Below are 13,955 nucleotides of genomic sequence, written 5' to 3'. Positions count from 1 at the left end.
CCTTGTCTCATCTCTTGGGAATAAGAAAGCAAGTATGCAGGGCTGTCATCCAATCGGCTTACCACGAGGGGCCAGAGAGATTTCCTGGGCTTTCTATGGAGGAATGAAGGAGCCATATGAGCAGAGTAACGAAGTTGATTGGCGACAAGCGGTCCAATCCCGTTAATTGCCCTTTGGCTGAAATTAAGGTACAAAGCTTTCTACCTGAACCTTAATGAATCTGAATAGATACTATCTACGTGGGCGAAAGTAAACGTTTGCAGCATATGCCCCCGGCAGGTGTATTGTAAGCATGGCAATTGCCATGGCATTATTATTATCAGCGAATGCCTCTCGGTCAGCAAAGTCTAGAAATCAGTCCTCGAATATCTTCATCGAGCTGAAGAAGTCTTCAAGCCATGCCAGAAATTGATTTCTCCGAATTTCAGGCGCCTCCCTCACTTCAACGGCTTGATCAAGTCAAGCTCTCTATAATCCTTTTGCGCGCCAAGAGCCGAATCCACGCTCTCACTGCTGGACCATAGTCGAACCGCCGCCCGGTTGCATAGTCATCGTCCGCCCGGTGGGATTGCTGTTCTTCCAAAATAGATGCTCGAAGCTCCCGCTGCTCGTTGCTGAGCCGGTATTGATGCTGCCTCAGTTCCTCCGCTGAGGCCTTGGCATATTGTACTTCACGATCTGGTGGGATAATTACACCCTCGATGCGATGCCTCGCTAGGTTAAAGGAGCTATCGGGTCCCAGTATTGTGTTTTCAAGCAGAGACGCAGGACATTCGGGCCTGGGACATGTTTCCTCGACCTCCTCACGGGAAGCCAACCAGCGGTTGACTGCTTCCAAGCATTTGACATTGACTGCCAGCTTATCTTCGAGCTCAACAAGTGGATCCTTAGCCACGCTGAGAATGGAGAACTCAATTTGATCCTCTTCGTACTCCGCCATCCTGGTGAGGATGTTGGGCCGTACTAGAGTCAACCAGTCCTCGTCGGGCGCATATTCCCCTGGACTGTCATTAACTCATGTCTACCGTTTGTGCAGATTGAAGCATACTCACCGAGAGCTTGGGGCTGACGCTCCAAGCCGTCAAACTTCCAGACTTTGCCCAGCGCCGGGACAAATGCGATAAAATGGAATCCAGCGTCAGTCTCAAACTCATCATGTCTGTTCTTGCCCGATCGAGAACGTTTGGATGTGGCCTCCACCTTCAGCTGCAGATCTGAATTCAGTATGTCCATTCTCCTGCGTCTCAGATGTGAGATGAAGTCACGATGACAGATCAGGAAGAAGAAGAAACAGGGGAGGAGTGGGAGTATAACAAACGACCCACCTTGCAAATGAGTTGTGTATCCTTTTGACGAATTCAAAGTTGTTGATGGCATCACCCCTCAACGCTGGTGTGAACGGCATCGTAAATTCTCTGAAATGTCGTAGGTTTTCCCCAAGGTCGATTCCTTCGATATTGTTTACAATGTTCAGGAGTGCCACGCTTGCGCAGGCATTACTAGCTGTCTTTGCAAGATAAGTCAAGGAAATGAGCATGAGACATATATAAGGAGACAGACCTGGTTTGCAAACCAAAGCCCTTCAGGACAGCTCGCTTCCTGCTTATCAGGATCATCTTCTCGCCAACGAAATAGAAAGATTAGACCATATACTGGTTTACTACTTGAACGTAAGCCTTTTCAGGATCAAACAGGCCGAAGGAAAGTCGGAGACTGGCACCAAAAGAATCATACTTTAGAAATGCCATCAATTCATCGTCCAGTGAGACGACTTCTTGAACCTTGACCCCTTTGACTCCGAACTCGCGCAGCATCACATTAAAAATAGCCTAGTGAGTATGAGAACCGGCTCGTGGTCAAAGTAGCGCGCATATCAACAGCATGAATCTGCGATCATACTTACCGGCTCTGACTCAAGCTCACAGAAGCCGTTCCATTTTTGCCTGTCCAATACATTGGCAGGGTTGCATGGTGCTGCAGTAGATGGGTTTGCCATCGTATGATTCGACGACACAGATGCTGGGCTCGAACTGGTATTCACTCTTCTGCGTTTGTTGCGCTGGCTCATATTGGCCAAGTATTTCCTTCGTAGAGTGGTTGGGAGAAGCTAGCTTAGTTCTCTTCAGGAAGATGTGCTCTAGGAACAAGGGCAGTCCGAACGCGAATGATCAGCAAAATTGCAGAACGTCACACACTCATTCAGAAGTCAGGAGCCGGTATCACGGTGTTATCAGAAAGAAATTGATAGACAACTTTGCTCGCTGACTTCCTTCCAATATCCCCTTTTGAGTAGGTGACAAGACGGAGATCAAAGAGAAACAGCCCAAGCCTCTAATAGGGGGGAAATGAAACCAACGTCTCTGGACCTTTTTATTTGCAGGAAAATCATCGAGATGATCCAGATAGACAACGAGAATATGGAGTAGATACCAAGCCAATGGAATTTAATGGATGGATAGATATACTCCGTACAGGATACTTTATTGAATTGGGTTCGCTCAACATTGCTGCTTTTTGATTGGACAAGGCTCCTTCTCGTCCTTCTTCTTCCAACGCGACTTCTCGCGTCAAGGTATCCATATGAGTCCATCCATAGTATGGATGGTAGGGGTAATGAAATCTTGAAAATAACTACGAGGAGATACTTGAAGATGTCAGATCGATGGTGATATGTAAGAGACCTGATCGGATACACCACACCCGTTGAATACTTCGATTGAATTACCTGGAAGTACGTTATGTATGACAAGTATGTACGTAGATTTCCTGGATATCTTAACAAGAGGTAACAGAGGCATTCTACTTGTTTTTTTCCGATCCTACAAACCCAAGTTATCCAACAAACATGAAAAGATAGAATATGATCAAGAGTAAATAGAACCAAAAAGAAGATAAAAACGAGGAGGAAAAATGAAAGACCCTCTGATGTCGAGTCGAAATGAAGGGATAGGTAGAAAGAACACCATATGTAAAGTTTTCATTCTCATGTAGCTAGAGGAGGATGAAGTATGTATGCTAAGAGCTGTGTGATCCGCACTTGTCGACCCGCTAGCCGCAAAGCTCTTCTTTTCCCCGTTCTTTGCTAGCTTCCAGTCAACAACCATAATAACAAAGTTGTTACTACATACACATCTTTCAGAGGTTACCGCTACTGCTGTTGCTGCTGATTCTAAGGATCTTCATCGATCTCAATTTGTCGCGATCCTCTCAAGTGACAGTGCTACCTATCACCTGAGTTTCAATTGGCGAGTGACGACATTCGCGTATGGCTTTCACTTTTTTCAATTATTAGGTTATTCTTTTGATTTTTGACGTCTTTGATAGATTGGCCCTTCATATAGGCCCGACTTACATCGATCAAGGGCGGGTTCATCTCGGCGAACGCAGCATGCCATGAACGGCACTCCTCGACTTCGGTCTGCCTTTCCTCAGACCCCTCAAACGCTTCAACGAACAAGAGAGTATAACATTACACCGACGAGGCCTAAGCCGCGGGATATCGGGCTGCGGAGATCTCCAGTGAAAGCACCGCAGATCAAAGTGGACGCGCCTCTCGTTCCGACCGGCGTGATAGATGCCCCGTCGCAGAGGCTCTACGTGGTAGCTTTCTACATTGCGCTCAATGCATGGCGTGTCTATGAGTCCTGGACAGCTTCAGACGAGCTGGACTCAACCTGGCTATTTCTAAAATGGGCTTCCATTGACGGGATTTTTCTCTTCGGCCTGCAGGCCTTGCGCATACCTTGGCTTGAGTGGGCGTTTCCAACAACGCTGGCGATCTTCTTGATCCATGTAGTCGGTAACATGTTTCTCATGTTTCGAATTCCCGTGCGTATCCCAACCTGCCATGCGATGTCGACTTGCTTACACCAAGCAGATTCCAATGAGTGCGTGGATCTCTGGAATCATCAAAGTGGCATACGATCGGGAATTATCCATTTCTGAACGTAGTGTCAAACCTGGAGATATCATTCATAATGCCTCTCTCATTCTCGGAAAACAGATCGTTCACATTCTGCCGGAGGGGTAGGTTCTCCTCGTCAAGGATGCCCGATACCCGCCAACTGACGGTCTTTAGATCCGCCGTTCTAAACCCGGATCAGATCCCCTTCTGTCTAGATTCTCAAAAAAGCACGGTTAATGTACCAATACGCGTCAATCAAACCGACCCAGTTCTCATAGAAATATTACGCCTAGATCTCAGCACTGGTGAAAATGAAACGATTACAATCTCATCGAAGCAGCTGAAGCAGATGAAACGCCAGGCAGGCAAAAAGCTTCCCAGCTCGGATGCACTCGCACCCCGTGATATACTCTACCCCATCCGGCGCACTGGCATCTATCGTTTACAAAAAGTTGTGGACGAGTCAAACCTTGAGGTTCGCATGCGCTCATCTGACACACTTGTCGTTTCCTGTCCGCGCGCACTAATCAAGAACTCCCATACTCACAAATGTAAGGGAGAATTATCTAATCTGGTGTTGGAGGTTGAGGGTACACCGCCATTGAAGATCAAGTATAGTAGACAAGTGAATAGGCTTGATCGCGGATTTTCCTTCCAGAATATCCAGCCTGATCACCTACGGTCACCATTGCTTGGGCAGAGAAGCTCAGGCATTCTGTTTGATGCAAAACAGCCGGAAATCACATGGGCCCAGAGTCAAACCATCGAAGTCCCACTGAACGAATCTCTGAACGTGGGAGGGGAATGGTTCTATACCATTGAAGAAGTCCATGACGGTTGTGGGAATATCGCAAATTATTCGACGCTTCTGGATGAGGTTGATCGATCCTCGCCAAAGTCGTTGTCGCATTGGCACCAATTCTCCGTACATGAAAGGCCTCGTCTATCATTGTCTGGCTGCGATGACCAGCATTTCATCGAGGTCGCGAAAGGAGAACATGTGAATCTTCCCCTAAAGTTTCACCCGGTTGGGCAAGGATATGACAACGATGGACCCTTCTCCTTGGGTTACTCATTTAGGGACAACGAGCTAGATGAGAGGGGTGCGTTGGACAAGGTTCGCCAGCTTTCGCTCAAAGGCCTTGACCAGAAACCTCAGATAAAGGAATCAGGCTGGTATATGTTGAACTCTATCTCGAGCCAATTTTGTTCTGGAGAAATATTGGAGCCTTCGTCTTGCTATCTTCACAACCCTCCGGAGCCTGAATTGGCCCTAAGGTACGAGAAGATATTCGACAAGTGTGCCAACAACTCCGTCGGTCTACTCCTTGATCTCGATCTCACTGGCTCGCCGCCATTCCGCCTGCGGTACAGCATTGAGCACTCGAAAGGTGTTGAAACCAAGTCGCTGACGGTCGATGGTCTGCGCACTCAACTCGATTTCACTCCATCTGAAGCCGGATTTTATCGATACCGCTTCTTAGATATTGCGGATACAGTCTATGCGCCTCGCTCTTTGAAAGATAAAGTGCCCGTCTTGGAACAGGACGTGAAACCACCAGCTTCTGCTCATTTCCTTGGCTCCAGGGAAGTGCGCAGAGCCTGTTTTGGCGAACCCGTTTCCGTAGATGTTTCCTTCCTTGGCGAATCGCCCTGGACTCTGCATTTCGAACTGGTCCACAACGGCAAAAAATCCAAGCACGTCTTAGAATCCCATGCCGAGATTGCCACTATTGTCACTGAAAGACTTGTTAGTGGTGGTGAATATAATTTGGTACTGACGAGCGTTAAAGATCGTTCGAACTGCAAACGGACTTTGAAAGACAGCATCAGGATTGATGCTCGGTCGAAGCCGCCTCACGTATCATTTGGGCAAATCGATAAGAAGCGAACTGTGTCAGCCCTGCAAGGTGCAAAGGTTGATATTCCGTTGAGACTGAGCGGTGAACGACCATGGACGGTGAACTACAGGAATCTAGACGTTGATTCCCCTGCCATTGAGAAAACGTTCTGGCAGGAAAACAGTGTCTTGTCAGTGACGCAGGAAGGGCACTATAATCTCATTGGCGTGACAGACAACTCTTGCCCTGGGTCTGTTGACCAAGCAGCTAGGGATTTCGAAGTTTCTTGGATTCCTCGGCCCCATATTGCTGCTGTAGATGGCTCCCCTTTGGTAATGGGAAGCCCCATCGAGAAGCGCGACGTTTGTCAAGGTGATGATGATAGTGTGGAACTTCGCCTGACAGGCAATCCGCCATATACCATTCAGTGCGAACAACAACGAAAAATGACCCGTGGCACGTCCTCTGTTCGAACAAGAAGCCTTAAGACGGCCCTCCATGTAACGTCCATGGAAATGGACACATCTGAAGCCGGGTTATACACGTACAAATTCAAGGAAGTCGGCGATAGCCTTTACGACTATGACCCAAGAAGTGACCCTGTGATTGTGACCCAAAAAGTGAACCCATTGCCATCTGCGCGGTTTGATGCTCCTGGCCACATTTATGGATTTTGCAAAGAGGATGTCAGTGGTGAAGAATCCATTCCTGTTACTCTGGAAGGCGTTGCGCCGTTCTTCTTGGAGATCAGTATCAAACACCATTCGAACGCCAAACCCGAGATCGTGTCAATTCCCAACATCGGCTCCAATCGATACAATCTACCTATTCCGCGTCGTTATCTGAATCTGGGCCAGCACGTCGTGAGCATTCACAAGGTTCGAGATGAGCGAGGATGTCAGCGAACGTTCGAGAACGATGCCTCAACGGTCAGAGTCGCCGTATCCGATGTGCCGACAATCATTCCGCTTGAATCCAAGATCGACTACTGCGTTGGGGAGCGCCTGTCTTTCTCCCTGTCTGGTCATGCCCCTTTCGACGTGTTTTACACGTTTGATGGGGTTTCGAGGAAGGCCACCTCCCGCACAACTAATTTCCGACGCATCGCGGAAAGACCTGGTATATTCACCATTACCGCAGTAAGCGACGGTGCCAGTGGGAAATGCAAGGCACACAAGAATATAACAAAAACCATTCATGAGATGCCGAGCGTTAGAATTAGCAGAGGTCAAACCTCTGTTGTTGATATACATGAGGGTGGAGAAGCCGAACTCCAATTCGAGTTCTGGGGCACACCACCCTTCGAATTCACGTAAGTCTCCTTCCTTTCACTGTCGCCCGTCTACCCTGAAGCAAAGAAGATTTTGATGCTCATCGTCATTTCATAGTTACATCCGAAGTTCTATTCCCCGAAAAGGAAAGAAGCCAGAAGTCCTGGATATCAAACACGATATCTCCTACGAGCATAAGAAAACGATCAAGACCTCTGACGAAGGAACCTACGAGGTCGTTGCAATCAAGGACAAATTTTGTTCTTTCTCCTCGCAGGCGCAAGTAGAAAAGTCGGAGAAGCTATTGGCCGGATCATGATTTGGGGAATGTGAATGATTGTCACTTATGTAGGCTAGTTGGAGCCGTTCATGTATCGCGTTTGTCTGTGTATTATCCCATTCCATGTTTTCCCTTTCTTTTATTTTCTAAGCATTGCATTGCAACGGCGCTGAATTGGGTAATACTATAGTACATCTCCGAAAACAGGTCTCCTAAGCACTATTTTCCGTGTCTTCTTTGTGCACATCTATTTCTTCAATGAAATGTGCCCCAAGCCTCGCAATCTCGTTCAAGATAGCCGTTTGGTTGATGTGGACATCTTCACTGCCCTTCACCTCCGGTTCCACCAGGGCGACGGGTAATGTGGAATATGACATCTTCAGGCTCCAATTCTTGGGCTTAACCGTATGTGGGTTCCAGAGGCCTGCAATCACGTCACACTGCTCATCGCCATGAAAGAACAGAATGTTTGGACTAAAGCACGCCTGCAGTTCGCGAATGAATGCTCTGACCACCGTGAGCTTATCGGCTCGCTCTGGAATGACCTGTTGTTGCAGGTTCTTGAATCTGGATGATGACGATGCTAGGACTTCCGTGAGGGCCTTCGACCGTAAACTCAAAATAAAATCATAGGGTGCTAAAGATGTATGGAAGAGGTCGGAAACGTCGAGAGCATATCCTTTTTCTCGCATCAATTTCACAGCCGCCTTTGCCAAAGAGGACATACGAGCTGCCACAACCTTCGAAGGCATTTCATACTGCGTCCAGGAGATCCCGTCGGTATCAATATCCGAAGCCACAAACAGAGCGACGTTATTCATCGCGGGATCGATCTTTCGCCAGGCGGCAAAGCGCGTGCGGATCACTTCAACTGCATTTTGATCTAACTGCCCGCCCAGGTCAATCATTAACGGCTCTTGCTGCCAATCCCACCGTGAGAGCAGATGGAGGGTTCTCAGGAAGCCAGCCATGACACTGGACGGTGTATCCCATGGATACGACTGTGTGAACACCCGAACTGCGAACAACTCCACCAATTCGTCGTATACATGACCTTTGAAAAGATGGCAATTGAACCAATGCTTGACTAAGCGGACGGTAGGCGACAGCAATGGATGACGTGTACACAGTGTACGGATTGCTTGAGTGAGACGAGGCGATTGGAGAAACGTTCGCTTGTACATCGCCAGAGCGTACGCCACATCCTGCTTTGCTTGAGCGCTCTCTCCTTTCTGCTTCAGCAGCCGTTCTAAGAGTGTTTGCTCTCGATCGTGATGAATGCGCAAGCGGAATATGACACCGGATGCATGGAAAATGTCAAGATAGGCGTTATTGAGAATTCGGCTGGTCTCGTTTTCTAAACCCACCCTACAAGAAGTAGCGACACCAGAGGATTCTAAGCAATCGCCTATTTTGACAAGGAAGGCCACTTTCGTCATTTGAATTGCCGCAAGATCGTCCGGCCAACGCGCCGAGCTCTCGAACTGGAGCACCACATCGACACGTTCACCCGGTATGCTAGGAGCATGTTGAACCCGCAGGGCAGTGTATCGCAAAAGCGGGCTAGCAGGGGCTAGGTGTCTCACCGTCAATGGAACACCTTCCATGTCTTGAATAGACTTTTCCAACGAGCTGAAGGCATCCGCGATCAGCTGGAAGGACGGGCTAGTATATGAGACTATACCATTTCCGTAGCTGCTAAGTTTCTCCTCGAATTCGTCGCCAATATAATGCATGTCTTCGTCGACAAAATTGAAATGGCGCCGCAGGATATAAGACAATATCTGAAAGACTATCGATTTCGAGGATGGATGATCGGACCACACAAGACTCTCCAAAATGCTGCCATCTTTGAAGCGCCGGAGTTCAGCTTTCTCTCCCCAAAACGACCGGAAAGAAGCTGCTTCTTCCTTTTGCTCAGCCGAAGGGCCATGGTCGACAACGCGCGAAACGTTCTCTGGATTCATAAGCAGCCCAATTGATATTCTTTCCTTTAGCTTCTTCAACGATGGTTTCGCTAGGACAGACCATGGTTCGATGGAGCGGCTGGAGATGTGAATAAGTTTGACTCGATCTCCAAGGGCTTTCAAAAGGACACTGTAGATAGCCTGCTGATTGCGAATAGCTTGAAGAATGTTGCCGTTGTCAAAAGAGGGGAGTGCAATGATCCGATCGAATCTCAACATGGGTTCATTGACCTTCACAATGAAGACTTTTTCAAAGTTGTCATCACGGGACTCATTCAACATTTTGAGAGTTATGCCCGCTTCGTGACGAAGGAAAGCATAAGACCAAGGCGTCATCTTGTACAGTATATTGATTCCACGTTTCCCGTCGTATACGACAGGCCCATCCCCGGGAAATGAAACTCCATCAACAGTTGGAAATAGTAATGGCTTGGTAAGGTCACGGCCTGCTAGAAATTGTATAGTCGCTTTGAACAGCTGATAGCAACTATACGACTTTAGGAGGATCGGTTTCCCATTAGCACCGCCACCCTCCAACAAAAGAGACATGAGTAACGCCCACTCAAAGCCCCCGAAGCCGCCCAAGTGAAACGATGAGGCGAAACCCCGTTGCTGGAGCCAGATTCGGCCTAGAAGACAAGCGTCTCGGTAAGAGTCGCATTGCCGAATGGTCGAATGTACGTGTTTGTGATAAGACGCGACGGTGGCCTCTGAGCGAAGAGCCGAATTATAAAAGGGTGTAGGCTCACTATTGCCAGTGTTTTCGCTTGAGACCAGACGCACGTTATTCTTCGCTGGCAGCGTTCGAGAGATGGGAAACAAATCATCTTCGATGGCCGTGATGATGCGAATCTGGGACCTTGCGAGTGCTAAATCGCTGCTTGTACCGCTCGGTTCCAAGATGAGGACTGGACGAAGGCTATCGCCTTCCTGTGTAGCGAATTTGACATCCAGGCCGAGGTCTTGCGCTTCCCGAAGGCCGGCAGCAAGGCATGCAAGGTAGTACGCTCGTTTGTGGAAGAAGCGGTAATTGACATAATCTTTCTCCTGGAAAAGTGAACGCGGCATTGTCACTGCTAGATCGATTGTGTACTTCTCTGTCTGCTTGGTACCAGTTCTCGAGGCGAAACTCCCTACCACATTGATGTCCGTTGGCGGAGCATAAGATACGGAGTATTTTGTCTCCCTCGAGGGTCGAGGGTCCGGGAACGGGACGACAATGCCATGTGTGGTGCGCAATTCCCTCTCCGCCTCACAAGCTAGCATCGGAGGTCTCTCGTGGAGTCGTTCGATGGCCTCCTTTACTCTGTGTAAAGTGTCCTGGACTCTTAAGACCTGTTTTTCGTAATTGGGCTTCAACGACGACAGCAGCTCATCCAGTTGCAGTTTAAAGAAGCTTGACTTGTAGAGTCCACTGGCCAGTGCAAGTTCTCCGGAGCGGTCGTCCTGCACTTTTTTGTTTGAACGGATACTCTTCGACAGCTCAGCATCCCGGCCGTTTGAGCTGAACTTCTGAATAGATCCATTTTCTGGGGGCGGGCTTAATTTCCTTCTCTTCGCAGTGTGGGCTGACATGTTATGCAAAGCAGACGACTGCGACGAATTATTAGGAGAATGAGAAAGGGGGGCGGGGGGGAAATAAAAATAAAAATAAAAATAAAAAGAGAATTTTAAAGCCAAAATACACTTAGACGATCATATCAACCCAATTGCGGTAGGCGTTGAAAGAATTATTATGAGTTCAGAAGTGCAACACTGCTTTCCACTGCAGCAAATTTCTAAGATAAATTTTCTGAAGCCGTTTCCTTACTTTTGTTTAGATAAGCATCTGATATCCCCAATATTCCACGTGATAAAACAGCTTGTAGCCAACCAAATCGACGGATTCTACCCGTTAGCACTCCGCACTTGAGCCCCGACGCGAAGCCGCCGAGATCGGTCTCGGCACATAGTAAGGTAACTAATTACTCAGTCCAGCTACCACTAATTTTTTGACTCAATCATCTCTCTATCATTACTCATTTCGAGCTTTGAATGATCTATTGAAATATCTTCTTTGATCTCTTTCGATCAATCTAAGTCAAATCCACACTCACTAGCGACCACGCCTTCTGACCGATACTATCCCTGCTAATCATGCTCCAAGATGTTGGAGGTCCCGTTCCCCCAAACACTGACCATGTACGTGCACACCCCAAGTTGCTTCTCTCTGCCTCGCCAAACAGCTCTGTCATGGTCCAATCATGGGATGATGTACGGAGCTGATTCCTATAACAACATACGTTTGAATATTATTGTCTTTCCCTGGCGATTACGAACTTTGAGGTTGACAGGTGCATTCGTTCTTGGATAAGCTGACCCAAAGTCCAGGCTGTCAGTGTATCACTCCCTACGTGGAGTGCCAATGTAGCCTACGAAGAAGGAGAACCGTGGATTGTGAGAAAGATGAAATGTGGCTATCCTCGCTTCTTCGTTCATCCCATCATTCAGGAACTTGCGAGGGAAGTTGTAAAACTTCATGGAAATACCGAAACAGAAGCGGCTTCGTTGTTCCCGTCACCCAAGACTGCAAGCATATGCCGGTCATTCATTATTTCGAGGATTCCCACCCAAGAGTCGCCCAGAATTCGCATTGTCAACTTCGTTCCTGCCCCTCACACAGAGTCCCAGCCACAGACGATAAGATCGCCCCTATCGTGTGTGATTTACCCAACAGAATACGCTTCTCTCGCCAAGCAAGTATGGCAACACAGTGGAAATGGAATATCCAGTCGTCGGGGCGAATTTTGTCTAAGTGCGCTGCGGGATGGATTCCTTGTGGAGGATAAGGAACCTGCACAAATTGAGCAATCGTCACAGAAATTTTCTAAGGGTCCACGGCGGTATCAGGGAAGAGGATCAGCGAATGGTGTAGTTCGGAGTGGCGCAGTGGCTGCCTCGACCCCTGACTTGTCGACGGAGAATACTGAAACACAGGACGGCCGTGAATACGTCCAATTTATTGAGGAGCGCTTCGGCAGGAACTTGAGCGTTTTACTGGCTGATCAAGCGAAGCAAGCTGTGCGCAGACGAATCGCGGGCGTTCTCACTGCTAATGTCGATTTAAGTGAGGCTCTTGATGAAGCATCAGGAGACGGCAGAGTAGCAGGGTTGACAGATTCCGATGTTTTTCTCTTCCCAAGTGGTATGAGTTCAATCTTCAATACGCACCAGATGCTTCTGGCCGCTAGAGGTCCTTTGAAAAGCATTTGCTTTGGATTCCCCTACATAGATACCCTGAAGACGCTTGAGAAATGGGGTCCTGGTTGCCTGTTCTATGGACATGGTTCCTCTGGAGACCTAGACGATCTGGAATCCCGACTAGAAGGTGGCGAGAGATTTCTTGCGCTTTTCACCGAGTTCCCGGGAAACCCATTACTCAAATCTCCTGATTTGAGGAGAATCTATGCGCTTGCACAGAAATATGACTTTGCAGTGGTGGTGGATGAGACAGTGGGCAACTTCTTGAACATCAATGTGCTTCCTTATGCAGACATTGTTGTCAGCAGTCTGACAAAGGTCTTCAGTGGAGATAGCAATGTTATGGGAGGAAGTGCTGTTATCAATCCACACGGGCGCTATTATCAGGAACTACGAACCACTTTCAGCCGTGGGTACGAGGATAATCTCTGGGCAGAAGACGCCGTTTTTTTGGAGAGGAATAGCCGTGACTTTGTGTCCCGGATCGAAAAGATAAACAATACCACCGAAGACATAACAGCCTTGCTAAAGGAATCCCCCGTCGGTGAGCAATCCAACATCCTGAGGCGAATTCTTGATTCCATTCTGACTCCATGTTAGTGAAAGATGTTTACTACCCTAAGTACAACACTTCAAGGGTTTTCTACGAGGACTTCCGTACCCCCAATGGTGGGTATGGTGGTCTATTCTCCGTCACCTTCCACTCTGACGCTGAAGCCATCGCTTTTTTCGATCACCTCGAAGTTCTCAAAGGCCCTAGCCTTGGAACAAATTTCACGCTCAGGTGAGTGTCCATATACGCCCCTCTACTCGTTCTTCTGGCAAGCTTTGGCTTACGCGTTGAACCAGTTCGCCATATACGCTACTCGCACATTACAATGAGCTCGACTGGGTAAGTATCGCGTGTTCGCCCCCATTTCTCCCTCTGTGGTTCGATGTTTCGCTCCCTTCCCCTGGATTAGAGCCCTCCGCTTACTGCCCATTGCAGGCTGCTTCGTTTGGTGTCGAGTCGAATTTGGTGAGAATAAGCGTGGGTTTGGAGGATGTATCGGATCTCCGCGACCAAGTCCAGCGAGCCCTCGCGGCAGCCGCAGAAGCGAAGGCTTAAATCAGTATTGATTTCTTGGATTCTGAAGCTCGGTTATCTTGGTAACGGGGCTACGGTCTCGCTCGGCAACACCTACGAAACGGACTCGTTCTCCACTGTTATTGCTGCGTATCCGCCGGCAGAAAAGAATATAATCAAAATAAGTGGCGGTATGCGGCGATTAGTCAGAGGCCTGAAAGTGGTTGGCATTGCATAATGAATGATCGGCTCGTCTGCAACGGCATCCCTCGACGATGAAACTTGTTGGGCCCATATTACTCTAACGAAAATGATGTCCACCCTAGTATCCATTCAACATCTTTAAAGTTCAGCAAAGAATGCAGGACGGAACGAGAAGCTACTCG

General features: G+C 48.2%; 4 protein-coding genes across 4 annotated transcripts; 2 read left to right on the top strand and 2 right to left on the bottom strand.

The window, feature by feature from the left end:
• Positions 1-454: 454 nt before the first annotated feature.
• On the bottom strand, positions 455-2,068 carry Aud_002867 (ubiquitin C-terminal hydrolase 37; the record flags this gene model as incomplete). The annotated part of the gene is made up of 6 exons (XM_043287824.1): positions 455-999; positions 1,053-1,237; positions 1,326-1,507; positions 1,561-1,660; positions 1,735-1,829; positions 1,904-2,068. 6 exons carry the CDS (start codon positions 2,066-2,068, stop codon positions 455-457), a joined length of 1,272 nt encoding a protein of 423 aa, XP_043143759.1.
• Positions 2,069-3,393: 1,325 nt separating this feature from the next.
• Aud_002866 (putative nuclear envelope pore membrane protein) lies at positions 3,394-7,335 on the top strand (the record flags this gene model as incomplete). Its single annotated transcript, XM_043287823.1, has 4 exons — positions 3,394-3,828; positions 3,878-4,026; positions 4,079-7,057; positions 7,134-7,335. The coding sequence occupies 4 exons, from the start codon at positions 3,394-3,396 to the stop codon at positions 7,333-7,335; spliced, it is 3,765 nt and encodes a 1,254-aa protein (XP_043143758.1).
• Positions 7,336-7,508: 173 nt separating this feature from the next.
• On the bottom strand, positions 7,509-10,838 carry Aud_002865 (rRNA-processing protein UTP22; the record flags this gene model as incomplete). Its single annotated transcript, XM_043287822.1, has 1 exon — positions 7,509-10,838. One exon carries the CDS (start codon positions 10,836-10,838, stop codon positions 7,509-7,511), a length of 3,330 nt encoding a protein of 1,109 aa, XP_043143757.1.
• Positions 10,839-11,399: 561 nt separating this feature from the next.
• Aud_002864 (cystathionine gamma-synthase) lies at positions 11,400-13,611 on the top strand (the record flags this gene model as incomplete). Its single annotated transcript, XM_043287821.1, has 5 exons — positions 11,400-11,444; positions 11,634-13,047; positions 13,104-13,287; positions 13,353-13,395; positions 13,492-13,611. The coding sequence occupies 5 exons, from the start codon at positions 11,400-11,402 to the stop codon at positions 13,609-13,611; spliced, it is 1,806 nt and encodes a 601-aa protein (XP_043143756.1).
• Between the last annotated feature and the right edge of the window lie 344 nt (positions 13,612-13,955).

Source organism: Aspergillus udagawae, assembly GCF_001078395.1.
Source record: "Aspergillus udagawae IFM 46973 DNA, scaffold_2, whole genome shotgun sequence".
In the NCBI taxonomy this organism is placed as follows: Eukaryota; Fungi; Ascomycota; class Eurotiomycetes; order Eurotiales; family Aspergillaceae; genus Aspergillus; species Aspergillus udagawae.
The sequence above is the reverse complement of the archived record's forward strand: the minus strand, read 5'-3'. Positions and strand labels throughout refer to the sequence as shown.